Source organism: Myotis davidii, unplaced genomic scaffold, assembly GCF_000327345.1.
Source record: "Myotis davidii unplaced genomic scaffold, ASM32734v1 scaffold6, whole genome shotgun sequence".
NCBI lineage: Eukaryota > Metazoa > Chordata > Mammalia > Chiroptera > Vespertilionidae > Myotis > Myotis davidii.
Genome location: NW_006383011.1, coordinates 15391987 through 15410633, shown reverse-complemented (window position 1 = coordinate 15410633; position 18647 = coordinate 15391987). Strand labels below are relative to the sequence as shown.

At 53.8% G+C, this 18647-nt stretch overlaps 1 protein-coding gene across 4 annotated transcripts in view; it reads left to right on the top strand.

The window, feature by feature from the left end:
- TTC7A (tetratricopeptide repeat domain 7A) overlaps positions 1 to 18647 on the top strand; it is a 109515-nt gene that overhangs the window by 22566 nt on the left and 68302 nt on the right. For 3 of the 4 annotated variants that reach the window (XM_015557879.1, XM_006778627.2, XM_015557882.1), the window contains 2 exons: positions 8676 to 8806; positions 10332 to 10447. In XM_015557879.1, coding sequence (XP_015413365.1) covers positions 8676 to 8806; positions 10332 to 10447 — 247 coding nt within the window. Of the gene's footprint in view, positions 1 to 1091; positions 1161 to 8675; positions 8807 to 10331; positions 10448 to 18647 lie in introns of those variants that run through there. The other variant, XM_015557880.1, reaches the window with a different exon arrangement.

Genomic DNA, 18647 nt, shown 5'->3' with positions numbered 1-18647 from the left:
GGGGCAGAGACTGTTGACCCAGGGTCCTTGGATCTAGATCCAGGCCTAGAAGTATATCTCGTAGCAGCAGACCCCCAGCTCTTCTCAGCACCCCCAGCCCTCAGTTTAATGGGTAAGCCATGGGCTAGGCTGGGGTACACGCCCTTTGTCAGCAGGAGCAGAGAATGCCCAGCCCTGATTATCTGACTTGACCCTCGGCCACCTTGAATCGTTGTCCGCAGGGAAGAGGGATCCTTAGCAAAGCTGTGTCATTCAGAGGGCTACCAGAAGTGAAGCTTGCCCCCTCTTGTGGGCCCTACTCTGAGCCCAAAAAGTATCCACCATAGGCTTATATTCTGGAATGTTCCACCAGCTGCCCTAAAGTTCCAGCCTCCATAGCCCAAGGTCTCGCCTCAAGACAAAATAGGCTGAATTTTTAACTGCTGCTGCTATGTATCTTCCAGTTTCTTAGCTGGAAGGCGTCAAAATTCTCATTCCCGTACCTGACCTCTACTCAGCCAGTCCTGTTTCCTTATAGCCAGACTTACGGTTATAATGACAAAAATGCAACTCCAACCGTCTGGGAAAGCAACAACCCAAAGGGGGAGAGACTAGAAATGTACAGGCTCATGTAACTATTAAGTCGTTGGAGTGGGTGGCATCAGGCATAGCTGGATCCAGAAGCTCCGTGTGTTGAGGTCTTTCTCAGCATCTCCAGGTTTACATGGTCCTGCAACACGGCACTCACAACCCGAGAAAGAGTGCCCCGGGGTCGTTCCCGTCGACCTGGCCGGGTCCCATGCCCACCTAGGACCAGTTACAGTGACCAGCACCTGGGTTGCTGGGTTGGCACAGGGGTGGGATTTCCCCACCTGAATCTTGTGCGCTGAGTTGGAGGAATGGCTCCCTCTAGGAAAACCAAGGTGCTGTTACCAAAGTAGGTGAAAGGTTCAGAGGGCAGAGCCTCAGAGCTGAGGCCCCACTGACTCACCTCAGGCTGCACCCGTAGTAGTAACCGGGTCAGCATTTGACTTGGCTCTCTCTGGCTTTTGGGCTCGTCCAGCAAGTACTGGTTTGATTGGGCTGCTGTGTTCCAGAGGCGGGAGTGAGAGAGACCCAGCTAGTGCCGAGCCTTCCCAGGGAGGACTCACCTGCAGAGGCGTGAGAGCTATGCCTTCCAGGTAGAGTCCAAAGGGAAATGGAGGCGGCTTGTTTAAAGGCGGGGTGTAATCACACCTTCTTGAAGCTAAGAGGGGTGCCTGTCGGAGGGAGTGGGAAATAGGAGGCATTGACAGCCCAGCAGGTGTCTCTCCATGCTGGTGTTCTAGAACTTTGGCCAGGTAGCCCCACCATGACCGTGTGGCATACAGTCAGGCCTTCCTGTTGGTCAGCGCTGTGTCTGGTCTGTCTGGAGCAGAGGGGTCTGGACCCCTGCCTCGAGTCAAGGCCTCTGTGGTCCCAGGGTGACACGCTACCCTCTTTTCTGCCGGTCCAAGCTCCAAGGGGTGTTCCCAGCTTTGATGGACACGCAGGATGCTTCGGATCCTGTACCTTTGACATCTCAAACCTTTCCCTGTTCACCCCGAAAAGCCCCAGTGCCACCTCTCGGGGGGCCTGTTCTGTGTTGCAAGGCATCCTTCCTCTCAAGCCTTCCTGTGCCACTTCCATTTCTGGCACCAACTCAGTGTGGTAGGGATGTGGGGAATGACCCCCTGCCCTGAGTGTACTTTGGGCCTGGCTATGGTCCCACAAATGAGGTGTAGGCCCCTTGAAAACCAGTGTGTCCCGTGTTTCAGCCTACCCAAGCCCTCTCGCTCACAGCCCCGCATCAGGGAGGCCGCAGTCCATGCTCTGGGCAGGCTTGCCTGCTGGCTGGCCAATAAATGTTTGGCCTGGCTATGGAGAAAAAAATGGCCCCATTCACCCAAAATACTGCAGTGAGATGCTAAATGGTAAAGGTGCTGTGTAAAGTAAAAATGTAAAAAATACTAAGCAGCCATGAGAATTGTGACTTGCAAATTCTCTTCTCATCCCCACAAGATTTGTTGTTTCTGTTCTCTTTTAGTCAGTACACCCCCGGCTATTCTGCTCTCACCTGGGGTTTTGTGGCTTATTAAAACTTTTAAAAAGAAAAGAAAGAGCACCAGGCGTCCCCTAGGGCAGACTATGGTGACATATTTGATTCTGGTTTTGTTTTTTCAGTCCTGGATTGGCAGGAATTAGCTGTTTATTTTGGTTTCCTTCTCAAAGGGGCGTGGGCTGTTTGCCTTGTGGGGAAGGAGGTAAACACTTTTGGTTCTGCAGCCCTGGCCCCAGGCTGCGGGCCATGGAGTAGGAGCCTGGCCTCCCAGATGGAGAGGCATGAGCGGCCACTGCTGGGGCATCTCGGAAGGAGGTGGGTGTGTGAACTGTGTGCACACCAAGCCTTCGTTGAGTGTCTTTCTGAGCTGCAGCATACAAAACAGGGCAACAGGGCAGACAGGCTCCCAGGAGGGGACACCCTGGGGCTGGAGGGGGGAAGTCAGTGTGCTCGTCCCACACCTTCTGTTGGCAGCTTTTTCCTCGTTGTGGGAGGCCACCCCGGAGGGTAGTCGGTGGGGGTGTGGAGTGTGAGCAAGGCTTCGAGGGGTGCATTTGAGAAACCAGCTTCAACACTAGGGTAGACAGCTGTAACTAACTGAGCTGTCAGCTACACCTGGGCTGGCCAGCAGCCTGTGGTTTGGAACCTAACTTGAGGGTAAGGAAAGACACCTGGAGTCTGGGCTGAGAGAACAGAGAATTGAAGCCAGAGAGCTGGATCTAGTCTGGACTCTGCCACTTCTAGCCGAGGGGTGGTGGGAGGAATCTCTTCGCCCTGAATTTGATCGTTTATGTGTCGTTCTAGGGAAGAGCTAACCCCTACCTGAGAGGTCATTGTAAGCATCACTTGGCAAGGTTTTCTGGCAGCATAGGTGCTGCTCGTTATAATGCCATCTGCTCTCATTTTCACAGCGCCCTAGGAAGTAGGCATTGCTAATACGTAATCCCATTTTGTGTTTGGGGAAACTTGGATCTCTGTAAACATTTTGAGATATATCCTTCCATTGTTTTCCAGTTTTTTAATACTGGTTTATATGTGTGTGTTTTTAAACAAAAATAAGTTCATAAATCATACTTTTAATATATTTTTATTGATTTCAGAGAGGAAGGGAGAAAGATAGAAACATCAATGATAAGAATAATCGACCAGCTGCCTCCTGCACACCCCCTACTGGGGGTTGAGCCTGCACCCTTGGGCATGTGCCCTGACCTGCTGGTTCATGGGTCGATGCTCAATCATTGAGCCACACCAGCCAGACATATTTTTATAGTTAATATTTTTATGAAACAGTTTCCAGTACACATCGACATCACGTCTTAAAGTGGCTGCGTAGCAAGCATTTCAGTGTAAGGATCTTTTGTAGTTTAGCAAACTTATTCCATTATTGATCCTGTAGGTTAAATCTCATTTTTTTTGTCCACCAATGGACACTTGGCTTGCTTCTACCTTTTGGCTGTTATGAATAATGCTGCTATGAATATGGGTGTACAGATATCTCTTCTGGACCTTCCTTTCAATTTTGGGGGATTATAAATACCCAGAAGTGGAGTTGCCAAGTCATATGGTAATTCTATTTTTAATTTTTTTTGAGGAACTGCCCAAATGTTTTCCACAGCGGCCGAACCATTTTACATTCCCACAGTTGCCCACCTTTGTGTGTGATTTATGAGGGTTCTTCCCCACCTGGCCTTGAGGCTTCCTCCCTAAGGGCTGAAGCGGTGGCTTGCATTTCTTCCTCTCCCCACCCCTGTGGGTGCCCTCTGTGGGTGCCCTGTGCTGTTGGACCTGCTGGGTAGGCGAGAGGGAGGGGTCCACCCGTGTGGAAAGTTCCGAGGCAGAGGAAGCATTGTGCTCTCCACCTCTGCAGCCAGGCCCAGGGCCCCCAGGGTGGGGCTTCTTGGAAGGGCAGCTGTCTGGGATGTGATGAGTCATCCCAGGCCGAGGAGGCTGCCACCAGCCTGGGTGCCGAGCCCGGAGCTGTACCAGCATCAGCTTGCGTCCAAACCGAAAGTTAATGAAAGAAGCAAGCGCTCCTCTCGACCAGCGCTCCTCCCTTGGCTGGTAGAGCTGGGTGTTTTCACAGAAAGGCCCCTTTGCCAGGGGGAGTCGGGAGGTAGTGCCTGGCACTTCCGGCCCCGGCTCCTATCTGATTGACAAGCCTTCGTTACAACCCCCGGGGCCCTCCCAGGGCCTGGTGGCACGGAGCAGCCCATCTCCATCTGGATCTAGTGTTGGAGTCCGGCCACTTGGGCAGAAGCGCTCAAAGGCAGAGGGCGAAGGGGAACCCACCAGCTGGAGTCCCCAGCACGTTTTCTATCAGATGTTTGTGGGCAGGAAAATGGACCTTTTTATGAGTCAAAGAGCAAATAGGTAAAGAAGCCTCTTTGTATGGGCGGAATGGGTGACCCTGGTTGGGAAATGCCGTTGCCAGCTCCAGAAGCTTCTGTCCTGTGCATGTTGGAAATTATTTCCCAGAGACCACCTCAGGGACCGCGCCCCTCTGCTTTCCATCCTTCACTTCCCCAGAATCACAGCTGCTTCCTTAGGAAAGGTGTGTGTCCATCAATTTTGGGTAAATTATCATACAGGAAGGGGCACAAATCTTAAGTGTTTAATGTGATGAGTTGGACAAATGTAAATCCCCACATAACCAACACCCCAATAAAGACGAAGGCTGTTTCCGTCACCCCAGGACATTCCTCACCTTTTCCCAATTGGTCCCAGGCAGTGATTAGTTGATTTCTATTAATTAGCTTAATTTTTTTCCTTTGTTGAGTATTATTTAACTGCAATAATACAGCATGTACCTTTTGATCTGGCTCCTTCTGCACAATATAATTTCTGAGAGATTCGTCTATGTTGTATGTATATCAGGAGTTTGTCTTTTTATTTCTGATTAGTAGTCCATTCTAAAAACAATTTGTTTATGAATTCTGCAAGAACTAGTTTTGGAACGGAGAGGGAGAAACCCAGTGGGCTCTGTACTCAGCATGCGTGTGTATGTTTGCTCATCTACGCTCCCATCCTCTCACTCAGTGCCAAGCCCTCACTGGGTGCCAAGATCAGTCAGAAATGGGCAGAGAGGATGTTGACCATGTGAGGACAAGGGCTCACACAAGGAGATGCAGCTAAAATGTTCCTCTGGTTTGAGGTTGGGCAGCTGAAGAAGGTCTCCGAGAGGAGGTGGTTTTGCTGTGAGCATCCAAGGACAATCGAATTTGGAATTCTCGGAGAATTGGGAGCAGAAGGAGACATGAAGCACAGGAGGCCCCCCAGACAGATGTTACTAAGTTCACTGCTTTGCGACCCCTCAACTGCAGGCCTGGGACCAGCAGCCTGAACGTGCCAGGCCACTGGCATCGTCTATCTTAGTTCAGGGTCCAGAGCGGGGGCGGGAGGGGAGCCAGCCAGCGGCACATCTCGGGCTGGGGGGCAGGGTGGCTGTGTTAAAACAGGGCTACGCTGCCTTCTGGAGTTGGCGGTGTCCTCCTGCCACCTGCAGTTCGTCTCCCAGGCTAGGTCTTGGGACAGCTTGTATGTTTGCCCCACCTTCCTGCTGGGCAGACAGGCCATGTGACCTAGGAGCAGGGGCAGGGCCAGCACGGACAGGGAGCAGTGGGGCCACCTTCTGCCTTCTTTCTGCGGCTCCCCCACTACTCCCTCTATTTCTCCTCCCCCTTTAGTCCTCTCCAGTGAGGAGCTGAAATGGTTGTGAGTCTTTGGCAGGAAGCAGTTGACACTCAGGGACACAAGGAACTGAGTTTTTGTGTTGAGCAAGGGCCTTCACCTTCACCGCTTCCCCCTAGACCAAGCCACCCCGACCTTCAGACCTGCTCACACCCCAGCCAGGCAGAGGGCAAGGTCACTGGATCCGTAGAGCTGGGATGTAGCCAAGAAAAACAATAATAATTCCTCACCTTGTGTTGGCAGAGACTTTGTACTTTGTCAGACATGATCAGGCTTGCTGTTACTTCAGCCAGCCAGTGCTTGCCAAGCACCTACTGTGCACCAGGTTGTGGAAAGGTGAATGTGATAAGGTCGATGCCTTTAAGGAGCCTACAGGCTGGCTGGGCAAATGTGTGAACAAATACGTGTAAGAAATGGTGGGGTATGTATAAAGTACAGACCGAGATCCAAGAAGGAAATGGTTGGTTATACCAGGTATGTTGGGAGGGGCATCATAGAAGAGACTCAGTGGGGCAGAAGGAGAGGAGTAATTTGGGGTGTACAGGGGTGGGTGCATTCTAGGCAGCAGGAGCAACTTGAGCAGGGTCAGCAGTTGGGTGCAGGAGGCTGGGTGTGGACATGGCAGTTATGGTGTCGGAGACAGCTCAGGCTGCTATGACAGGTACCACGGGCTTATATGCCACAGATATTCACTTCTCACAGTTCTGAAGGCTAGAAGTCTGAGATCAATGCACCAGCATGGTCGGATTGTGGTGAGAGCCCCCTTCCAGGTTGTAGGCTGCCAACTTTCGCTGTGTGCTCACGTGGTGGCAGGAGGGAGGGAGCTCTCTGGGGCCTCTTTTATAAGGGCTCTATCCCATTAGTGAGGGGTTCACCCTCAGGACCCAATCACCTCCCAAAGACCCCACTCCCAATACCATCAACATATGGATTTGGGGAGAACACAACACCCGATCTACAGCATATGGCGAGAGGCGGCATAGATGGATCTTGGAGGGCCTGGAAAGGAGCGTTAGGAGGTTGGACTTTGGTCTGTAGCAGTGGGTACTCCTGGAGGGCTGTAAGTAAGCCTGGCAGGATCGCCCTGGGAGCCATGTGCAGGATGGATTAGAGGGAGGATGGAGGCAGGGAGGCCAGCTAGGAGGCTGATGTGGGCATCCTCTTGAGTGGTGGGTAGCAAGAGAAGGGAGGGTAGGGCATAGTTATCGGTTGGATGTGGAGGGTGGAGGGCAGGAGAGAGTTGAGGATTCTGTTCTTATAGTTCCTTCAGTCAGTCCTTCTTGAGCACCCAGTGCCTGTCAAGTACTGTGTGGGGCACGAAGATGAGAGAGACTGGTTCTGCCCATTGGGAACCGGCAGTCTAGGACAGCCCCCTCCAGTCGGGTCTGTGCAAGTTGCAAGTGACAGAAACACAATTTAAACTGACTATGACTCAAAAAGAGGTTGGGGGGAAAGGTTTATAAGTTTCAGGGGGTAGAGCTTCAGGCAAGTTGCTCAAATAGTGTCTTTAAGAACCAGCTCTTTTCCATGGTATCTCCCCTTTACTCTGCGTAGGCACCGTTGATTTTCTTTCATGACTAAGTTTATTCAATCTTTCCTGTCTTAAAAAAACGGATACAAATGTAGTTGTTTTCCCTTACCCCGGTCACTTCTAGTAAGTACAACAGTGCTTTCCCTTCTTGGCTTCTTAGATTTTTTGTTTTGGGATTTGGGGGTTTTTTGTTTTGCTTTGCTTTAGCACTCTGCTTTTATTTTAATTTAAAAAATGTTTAATTGTGGTAAAGAACACATAACATAAAATTTACCATCGCCCTGGCCAGTGTGGCTCAGTTGGTTGGGTGTCATCCGGTGCACCAAAGGTCAAAGGTTCGATTCCCAGTCAGGGCACATGCCCTGGTTTCGGGCTCAATCCCCGGTAAGGGGCATGCAGGAGGCAGTTGATGGATGTTTTTCTCTCTCTCCCTCTCCCTCTCCCTTCCCCTCTCTCTGAAAATCAATAAACTAAAAACAACAACATACTACCGTTGTTCAGTGTACATGCAGTGGGTGAACTGCATTCACGCTGTGCAGCTTCGTGTGCAGGCGGGCTTTCCCGACATTTCCGGGCCGACCTCTCACCAGCTTACCAAGTCCAGTGGAAGGAGGGACTGGTTCTTTCTTGGCTCAGACTGGATCGTGTGCTCCTCCTTAGCCACTGACTGTGGCCCTGAGGGTGGGTCAGCCCGGCTGATGTGCTGCCCTGGAGGTGGACTGGGGTCATCACCCTTGAACCACACAGGCTGAGACTGCGGGAGGGGTGCTCAAAGGGAAAGCAAGGTGCTGCTGTTGAAAGAATGGGAAGTGGAGGCACAACCAGCAGATGTGCATCCACTCTCGGCCCATAAGACCTGGGTGCAGATCGCTTTGGCGAGATGGAAACTGGTTCCACGGGAGAGGTGCATGTAAAATGCTGTGTAGCTCAAGCATCGAGCATCTGCCGTGTGCCAGGGATGGTGGACGTCCCAAGAGAATCACATTTGTCCGCAGGGAGCTCTCAGCTCCCTGGGGAGAGGAGCTGGCACAAGTTACCAGTCTACAGTGCAGGGTGCCTGGGGGTGTGGGTGTTTTCTCCTCACAGCCAGAGGGGAGGGTCCGGAATGGTTCCTGGAGAGGTTGGTCTGGAGGCATAGGTAGGAGTAGGATGTGCAGGTGTCACAGTGTGGTTCCCCATGTGGGGCATGGGTGCCTGCTGTCTGCCTACCGCTTGATCCCAGCTGCTGCTAATACCACCATTGCTTAGCCCCCCTCTTCCCCTCCGCGGACCTCCGGCTCCCGCTGGCTGCTCCAGAGCCTAGGTCTCCTCGGCGGAGCCCACCCCGGGCCCCGGGGGAAGGACCTGGAGTCGGGGGCCTGAGCAGAGCAGGTTTGAGTTGCTCTCCTCCTCCCGCAGGCCTCTCCCTGGAACGCCTCCCCAACTCCATCGCTTCCCGCCACCGCATGACTGAGCGGGAAGAGGAAGTCATCACCTGCTTCGAGAGGGCCTCCTGGATCGCGCAGGTGTTCCTGCAGGAATTGGAGAAGGTGAGCTGGGAATTACAGCACCGGGTTCATGGCTGCCCTCTATTGAGAACCTGCCTCTCAAATTAGAAAAATGTGCCCTGCACGCCTCCAAAGACACGCTTTTAGACAGCGGGTGCGATGGCAGAGTAGGTGAGGATTGGCATCCTGCAGGCATCTGCAGGAGGAGGTGGTTATGAGCTGAGAGCCTTCGAGCCCAGGAGACACTTGAATCTCACTCACCTCCTTGGGCAAATGCCAGAATGTCCACCCAGCACCTGTGCTTGTGATGGAGCTTTTTGCCGGAGTCCTCCTGGGGCTCAGTCTCAGCACTCCTGACATCTGGGGCCAGATAGTTCTTGGTTGTGTGGCTGCATTTTATAAAATGTGGAGCAGCATCTCTGGCCTATACCCCCCGGGTGCCAGCAGCCGTTTTTGGTTGAGTCACCTGCCGTCCCCCGTTGAGAGGCACTGCCCCAGAGTCCCCCTCCTCGATTGGACTTCGGGAGGAAAGGAGCAGTGATCGACATGCTCAGCAGAGACAGGACCGGAGTGCGGTCCCTGGCAGAGGTCCTCTGGGAGACCCGAGGGGTCGAGTTGATCTCGTGAAGTTCGGTGGATCACTGCTAGCCAGCAGCGTTTTAGGTGCTCTTCACATTTGAATGGCATGGGGTTTCGACGAAACTTTCATGAAAAAGAAGAGTCTCTCATTCAGCCAGAAGCCTGGACTTTGGACTTTTAAAAGGAGATTAAGGTGATGAGCTGCAGTGGTGCTCAGGCCTGGAATCAGTGCCCGATGGCGGTGGACAGCCTGAGCGCTGGTTACCTCGCGTTGAGGGAGGGCCAGCCAGAGAACCCTGTGCATTCTCGGAAACTCTGCGTTCCTCCGAAGACCCAGCCCCCGCCTCTGAGCAGCTGAGAACATCTCTTAAATCTACTTTGATTTCTGAAAAATGAGGTGTCTGGCTCGTCGATATTTTTCTTGGATCGGAGAAGGGAAGTGGCATCATGAAGGCAGGCCAATTGTGGTGGGGCTGGGTGGCCTCTTACTGAGAGACTTAGAGCCCCGTTAATAAGGACAGCTCAGTTAATAGCATAATTGTTCCTCAGCTTTTCTGGAACCTGGGGACCCTGCCCTTGGGCTGTTTTGATGTTCTGTGATTGTTTGACAGGGACAGCGTGGTGCCTGGCATATGGGAGGCACTCGGGTGTTTGTTGAATGAATGAACCAATAAGTAGTAGAGATAGCCTGGAATTGAGATAGCTGGCCAAACCTGAGTTTGAGGTCCAGCGCATGCCAGCTTTGTGACTTTAGGCACTTTCTGAGCCTCAGTTACCTCCTCTGTAAAATGCAGACAAAGCCAGCTTTGTAGGGCTGTCGTGGCATCCGGCATCTGGGTGGGGAGAGAGTGCTATAGACGTATTGTAAATGAAAGCAAATTGGGTTGGATTTGGTCTGAGTACTGCACCACGTTCCCATGGGGTGGTCATGGGGCCGGCTGTGCCTCAAAACTCAGGGACAGTGGCTTTCTCTCTGTTCCCTTCCCAGGTCACTAACAACAACACATCGAGGCACCTGAAAGGCTCCCACCCCGTTGACTATGAGCTCACCTACTTCCTGGAAGCTGCCCTGCAGAGCGCTTACGTGACAAACCTGAAGAAGGGGTAGGTCGCTGGCCGCCGAGTGGGACGCAGAAGTTTTTCTCTGCCGGCGGCGGCGTTTAGTCCGGCCTCCCTCTTCTCTGTGTGTGTGCTCTGGGAGATCCGTGGGGCTGCTTGCTCACATTTGTCACATCAAGCTGTTCAGAGTGGGGAAGGGCCGAGATTCAGGAGCAATAAAGCCTGTACATGCTTCCGGGAGAGCCGGGCCTCTATAGAAGGGAGAGAGCGAGGGACCGTGCGCTGGGCAGCGGGAGTCCGTCTGTATCGTTCACTGGCACCTCAGGTGTTGGGTAAAGTCATTTTGCTTCCTTGAACCTCAGTCTCCCCCAAAATGAAACGGGGAAGTTGGTTCCTGCTCGTTCCAGCTTTCAAGGGGCAGTGAGATGTGAGGGGGCATGTGGTGAACAGAAAGACCTGGCATGGTTTTGGGGACACCGCCGTCTGCTGATGAGGTGGCAGAAGGGGTGGTTCTGCATTGCCCACAGGGCCCTGGGAATGCTCACCTGCTCAGCCCCAGAGCGTGGTGCCCCCTTCCTCCTCAGCCTTTGTGCCCTCCCTGCGTGAAGAGCGCGGTGGGTGCTCCTGGGGTGGGTGGGCTGGGGCCGTGGTGTGGTGCCAGGCCCAGAGGGTGCTTCACGGGGTGTGCTGGGTGGTGATGAGGGATTGAGGAGCCATAGAGTCAGGAGGACGTGCTGCAGGCCTCTGTGGCTCTTTGGGGCTCTGCAGGGGTCAGCCTGCCTGCGGGTATGCCAGCACCAGCCAGAGACTCACAGGTGGGGCCTGAGGCGGGGCTCCTGCACGGCCCTGCAGCAGAGACTGTGCCCCATCCGCTCCCCCAACCCCGTGCATCATGACTGCCCTCCGCAGACGCTGGCCTGGGCTGTGAGGACCCAGGGCCAGCACCACGGAGCTCTCTCTGCTCTGCCTGGCTGGAGCCCTTGGAAGCCCCTATTTTTTTTTTGTATGTTTTATTTCGTATGTTTTATTTTACTTTGTTCATTTTTTTAACTTTTTTTGAATAGGCGGTTCTTATATGATACCATGCTTGAACTTTACACCTTCTGCTTTTCTTTCTTTTTTTCTTTTTCTTTTTTAATTTCTCAAGTGCTAAGGGAGGCGCAGTGTCCCCATTTGGGATGTGTGCACCAGGGGGCCCAGAGAGCAGTGGCAGCCCAAGGGTGGGTGTGGTCCTGTGGCCCCCGAGGTGGGTCTAGGGGGCATTGCAAGGACACCGGGGAACACACTGGCTCTGCTCCAGCTCCACCTTCTGCTTTTTTGGTCCTTTTTTCGTTGCTGAGCTTCGGTTTCAGAGAGATGGTGGCCCAGAAGGCTGGTTCCTGTTTTTGCTGCCCAAGTGGCTGGGCCTGGCTGCCCCCCTCTAGCTGGAGACTGCATTGCCCCTCCCCCGGGGGCTCTCTAGTCAGCAATGGCAGCTCAGGGACAAATGGGGGACAAGAAGAGATGCCACCCGCAGCCCTCTGGACAAACCTGGCTTGCTCTGTTTTTGCAAATAAAGTTTTATTGGAACATAGCCACGCCCATTGTTTGCATACTCTCACCCACAGAGCTGAGCAGTTGAGATTGAGACCCTGCAATGCAAAACCTAAAATATTTACTCTCTGGCCCTTTATAGAAAAGAGTTTGCAGAGCGATGCCTGCTCTGTGTTTAGGAAGCCCTTGCTCCCGGGGCCTCTTATCGAAGAGGTGCCCTTCTCCTTGGGAGCCCCGTAGAGTCAATTTTGTGGGAGGGGACAGTTCTGATTTCAGTGTCTGTCCCCTTCGTTCATTCATTCATTCATTCAACAACTATTCATTACACTGATACATGGCACTTATTAAGTGATGGATTTGTTCCAGGTGCTTAAGTGCTTTGCTTGCAGGTATATTTAATTCTCCCAGCAGTCCCCTGAGGTAGGTGCTGTTATTAGCATCCCCATTTTACAGGTGGGAAGCCGAGGCACAGAGAACATAAATGACGGTCGTGTGTGGAGCCAGGATTATGTATGCAGTTCCCGTCTGACACTCTTAACCACTAGGCTACCCTGTCTTCAGCAGAAGCCCTGGGGTTAATAAGACCTGCTGCTCACAGCCTAGCATTTGTTCCCCTGAGTGTGCTCACGCTTGGTAGGTGTGGTCCCAGCTTCTGGTTCGAAGAGTTTGGTGGGCGCCCTCAACTGTCTAGAGGACTTCAGGACAGGACCTGGGAGATGGAAGCCAGCGATGTCCCTGAGCGAGTTCCTCTGTACCCTCCATCGTTCCTCCATCTCTGCTTCCTCCCCTCAAACAGGGAGCTTCTGTGTGAGGGTCCCAGAAGAGGGAGGGAATGAAAAGATACCTTGGGCACCGAGGCATTACCGTTAACTCCCTCTCTGCCGAGGTGCACCCCTCAGGGCTGCCTGCTTCCCTTCCCCACATGGTGCTTTCTGCAGGTGTGATGAGGTTAAGGTGAACGTCAGGGTGGCCAGGAGGGAAGGGGGGAGAAGACCAGCAAGTTCCAAGCACCTTCTCTGTGCCAGGCAGACCACGTGATCTGCACAAGGTCGTGTGACCCTACTTCCCTTGCAAGGGAACAAAGGCTCAAAGAGGTTGGGCCGCTTGCCTGACCTCACTCACTGGGATTTTAACTTCAATCTGAGTGGCCTGGAAAGCCATGCCCTTTCCAGTTTGGTGTGAGGAGGGGCAGCCTGGGTAGCCTGTGGAGGACGGGAGGACCCGATGAGGGTTCCAGTGTCTTGGCTGATTCTTGGTATGCTGACCGGGACTCTCACTGCCTCTCAGGCCCTGAGTCTCCATTCCCTGAGGCGGTGGCTCCTCTTCCTTTAGCTGGTCCCACACCCTGTTTGGAGTGACCCGTTTCCTCCCCTGCTGTGTGTGCCTGTGTGCGTGCATGTGTGCATGTGTGTGTTGCCAGCAGTGGGCAGAGGCATTAACCAGCCATCACCTTCCAGGAAATGCCAAGTAATTTCAGTTACTTTTCTGTTCCTGTCACTCTGCTCCCCTCCTCTCAAACTCTTTTCCTCCTGCTGACTCCTCCCGCCTCCCCTCCCATCCTCTGGCCCCTCCCTAATAAAGAGGAATGGAAATTGACTCATCATTTCTTTCCAAGCGAACAGCCCAAACTGTTGGTTCCCTGGGGCCACATCCCACTCAGAGGCGGCCCAGGGTGTGACAGATATGTAAAGCAGAGGTCCCAGCCCTGTGCCCAGCTGGGCTTTCATCATTTCTTCACACCTTTCTTCTCAGTAGTAGCTAATACTTGTTCAGTACTTACTGCCGGCCAGGCAGCGTGCTGTGAAGTGGGCACTAATAAACCCCCATTTTGCTGAAGAAAGGGTGAAGCCACAGGCCAGCAGGTGGTATTGCCGGCAGATCTGGTGCTGGCCTGGGTCTGTGGAGGCCTGTCCTTTGTGTGTGAGGCGCATCCCTGGCCTCCACCTGTTAGACACCAGTTCCTGCCCCACCCCAAAGAGTAACAACCAAAATGTCTCCAGACACTGACAGGTGTCCTGGGGTGGAGGTGGGGGGACAAAGTCGCCCCCGGTTGAGAACCAGTGTCTTAACCTAAGGTGTGAGAAGCGGAAGGTCGGGGAGATTGGGACCCAGACACCCACAGTGAGTCTTCTCCTCCAGGGCAGCTCAGGAAAGTCCTTTAAAGGGCTCCAGGCCGGTGTGGCTCCATGGTTGAGCATCGACCTATGAACCATTAGAAACATAGATCAGCTGCCTCCTGCACACTCCCTACTGGGGATGTGCCCTTGACTGGAATCGAACCTGGGACCCTTGAGTCCGCAGGCCGATGCTCTACCCACTGAGCCAAACTGGTTAGGGCCACACACACTTTGTTAAAAAAAAAAAAAAGGCGGGGGGATGTTCCAGGCCATTTCCTGCTGGTTATATTCACCCCCACTTGCTGGACTCTTGGGAGGGGGGCATCCAGAGGGGTCACGACCCAGTAGGGGGGAAGGGGCTAAGGTAAGAAAGCCCAGAGAAGAGCCCACGGTGTGCCAGGCACCCCGCCTGACTTGGGATTGGAGCCGGGAACAGGACGAGGCCCCCTCCTATGGAGCTCACATCCCAGTGGGAGTCAACAGCGAAGGAGCCAGAAGTAGTCGCCAGACCACGCTGTGTGCTAGGGAGAAAAAGGCAGGGAGGTGGGGCGCTGCTGGGCAGGGTGGGCTCCTAGGATACAGGTGAGCATTCCCAGGGCCCGGTGGAGTGGAGCCAGGAACCAGGAGCTGCGTGGGTGCCAGAAGAGGTTCCTTAGGGCCTAAGGAACAGGAGAGATGGTGGGACCTGCTTCTGGGTGGGCATCTGAGAGCCAGTGCTCATTCCCACCTGGGCCTGGGGCGAACCCAGCCCCCAGAGGGCCTGGGGCAGAGCCCCTGCCGAGAACTGAGTGCTCTGCCCCCCCACTTCTCCCCTCCCCAGACCAGATGGCCACAGCAGCGCCTGCTCCCAGGATCCAGCCCTGTCCCTCCCTCGGGGATTTGACATAACTTAAAGGGTGTGGTGTCCTCCACTGTGCAGAGGGGGTGACGTCTGCTTGAGCTGCAGACAGCACTTCTTTTATTCTGAGCTTCAGTGAAGCCTGGGCCTCCCTCAAGCTGCCCGGTTACTCATTCAGTGTGTCTGAGGGACATTAATTTTTTCCAGGGGTCTTGCCCTATTGATCCAGCAGTTAGTTCCCCCAGATGACTCCTGCCCCCTCCTCTGTGGCTGGTGACACAGAACCTAATGACCTGGGACTATAAGTGCTGGCTTGAAAGGACAATCAAGAATTGGGAGGCCCCAATCTGAGATGCCTCGCATTCGACTCCCCTCATGGCCACCAGAGGGCAGCCGTGGACTCTGGTTGGAGCCTCGCCCCAGGCAGTTCTGAGAATGCCAGCTGCCAGGAGGGGGCACCTTTCTGGCATGTTCTTGGGAGGAGAAGGGGGGGGATAGTGGTAGCTGGGCCCAGGGCCCTGGCAGCAGGGGAGGCTTGGTTTTCCTTTGCAGGAAGTAGCTCCAGGGGTGAGGCAGCAGGGGAGCTGGGACAATACAATGCCCTGGAAGCTGACTGTCCCTCCCTGGCCTTGACCACAGGGACCAGGTCTCTGGGCATCTCCCAAGAATAAGAGCGTGAGTCCAGTTAGCTCTTCTCCTCCAAGTGAGCAAGGGGCCATTTCTCTCTGGGGTGGTTCTTTTTTCTTCCTTCTGCATAGCCCTGCAGAGCCCACTCTGGGCACAGGGCTAGGAGTGAGCTTAGGCCCTGTGTGTTCAACCAGGTGGGCCATGTCTTGTGCATGTTCTTTAAAAAAAACTGTTTCTTTAATTACTAAAGCCACATGTGCTCATTATACCAAAACCAAACAATAGAGAAGGGAGTGTGTGTTTTCTAAGGGAGTTCCCAGGAGCTTGGCAGGTTGTTCAGCCTTATGAAAGCGCGCGCGCGCACACACACACACACACACACACACACACACGCTTCACCTTGGCAACTAGGTGCTGAGTTGAGAAGCAGCTAAGGCAGTTAGGGCTGCAGATGGTTATGAGAAGGCACCTTAGAAAGCCCAGCCTGCTTCTGGTGACCCTGTGAGGGTTGTGGTCAATCAGCATCGTTTTGTCTTACTCTCAGCAGCCACCAGTACCTGCAGTGTGGGGGGAGGGCAGGAGCAAATCACTCTAAGGGGGATCACTCCAGAGCGAAGCCCCGGAGAACCTCTGGGTGGTCTGTGTCACATTTGGGGGCACAGGGAGACCTGAGTCCTGCTGGGGAGCACGCGCTCTTCCAGCCTCTGAATGCACAGCTGCTTGTTGTCAGCACCCCTGCCACTCCCCCACCGCTCGCCTGGACCTCCTCAGTGCCCCTCAAGGAACGTCACAGCCTCTTTCTGGGGCTAGGGGTGAAGAGCAGAGCTTTCGTTTTTAAAACTGATGGTGTGGGTGGGTCCATGGCGGGAGTGAACAGCTTGATAACCTTTGAACTTCACCTGACCTTGCCTCCGGACTCAGCCCTCCTGCTGTTGGGACCTGCCAGCTATCTGTGCTGTCTGAGCCTTTGAGCAGAAACCTCTCATGCACAGTTTGTAGTGCCAGCCCCGAGACGGGACTTCTGGCCGGGGTCGTATGCACTAGTGTCTGAATAGGTTCCATTCAGCCATAAATTCCAGGCACTTTTTTATTCTCTGTTTCAAACCAAACTACCCCCCCCACCCCACCCTCAAAAAAATGTTTGTGTGGCCGAAACCGGTTTGGCTCAGTGGATAGAGCGTTGGCCTGCGGACTGAAGGGTCCCGGGTTCGATTCCGGTCAGGGGCATGTACCTGGGTTGCGGGCACATCCCCAGTGGGGGATGTGCAGGAGGCGGCTGGTCGATGTCTCTCTCTCATCGATGTTTCTAACTCTCTATCTCTCTCCCTTCCTCTCTGTAAAAAATCAATAAGATATAAAAAAAAAAAAGTTTGTGTGGATCACCTACTGTGTGCAAAACAGCTTGCTAAGCTCTGACTACATCAAGAGGGGCTAGTTTATAACAGGCTGAGCTCCTTCCGTGCAGGGTGTGAGTGCGATGCTCAGGCATCTCTAAGTTCATCCCACTGGTGTCTGTTAGGTGCCTGTGGAGAACAGGTCTGATGGCCAGGCACTTGGGATGCAGCAGGCATTGGAAACATTTGGTTAGCTGAGTCCTGTGAGTCCTGGAGTTCGAATGGCCGGAAAGGAAAGGTGTCTTTCTCGAGGTCTTTTTAGTTCAAAGGCAGTAAAAGCTGAAGCTCGTGGTGCCCGTGGGAAGCCTGCCTCTCCCCTTGGGTAAGTGATCGCCTGGAAAGGCAGGTATCTTCCAGGCTTTCACATTCCTGTTGGGAAATGGGGGTTATTTATCCCACATTGACTTCCCGAGTGCCTTCCGTGTGCCAAGCCCCGTGCTGGTCCTGGGATAACAAAGCCTGCCTCAGCCACCTTATAAAAGCTGCGAAAACTGAAGGAGATGAAGCACTTTGAAAAGTCCGCACTGCTGCCTGCTGTGGACAGGGGACCCGAGACGTGTGCGGCCGCCTGCAGGGTCCACTGGAGGCCTCCCTGAGCTGTTGCCTTGACCTCTGTCAGCGTTCACAAGTCCTCCTGCTTTCTACTCCTGGCCAGCCGGGCTTTCCTGGAGTTGGAATCAGTGGCTTCCTGGCTTCACGTGCAGTCTGATCCTGGGCCAGGGTTTGTTTGAGACCCTGTTTGGATATTGTGAAAAGTGGCAGCTTTGCTCAGAAAGGTCAGCGTGAGAGACGGAACAAAGAGATCTTTCAAGCTGGCCCCTCTCGAGGCTCGGAAAAGCCCCAGCTCTGCCTCGTGTGGGCAGCCTGAGACTTTGGGGCAGATTGCTCAGGCTGGTGGGACAAACCCCCTCTGGGTTCTCGTTTCCTGGAGGGGTGAGCTGAGGGGCACCTCAACAGGTCAGTGCCAGCTAGGAGCCCGAATCTCTCCCTGTGCAGTCCTGGCCGCTGGAGGCCATGTGTTGGGTTTTCTCTACATGCATTTAATAAAATTTGGGCTTTCCCCAAAAGATGCCTGAGGGTGATTATTCCTTAGCTAAAGAATTCCTGGGAATTTATTTTGATACCAAAAGCCCTTACAGATTTGAAAATGGTAAAAATACACAATTTTTGAACATAGGATCTTGTTAAAATGCAGTTCTAACTCCTTGTCTGTGTGTGTGTTGGGAGAAGCAGGGACTCTGAGAGCCTGCACTTCTCTCAAGCCCCCAGGTGAGGCCGTGTCCCCCGAGGGCCTGGGAGCACCCTTCAGTGCTGATGATGTGGGGACCAAAGGCAGAGAGAGGACAGTCCTTGCGCTAGAGTGGAAAGAAGGGGCCACCGTCCGTCTTGGCTCTGGCCTCCTGGTCGCAGCCTGGGCCAGACTGCCAGGGAGGAGGCTGGCAGGTGGCCCACAGAGTGGAAAATCACCCACAGGTCCCAGGATCCAGCCCCACCTCAGCCAATGGCCATTTGGCCCAGCTGCCAGGACAGAATTCTCCGGCAGACTTGCCAGCCAGCCATTTCCTCTCTCCGGGAGCTCGTGCAGTCTGTTTCCTCTCTCCTGGTGGTGGCCTGCTGTCCAGCACGGGGGTTGTGGTCTCAGTGGCATTGAAGGGCTATCTGCCAATTCTTCCTATTGAACTCATGGGGGCTCCCAGCCTGTCTCCGGTGTGACCAGGGAATCCTGTATGTCCCCT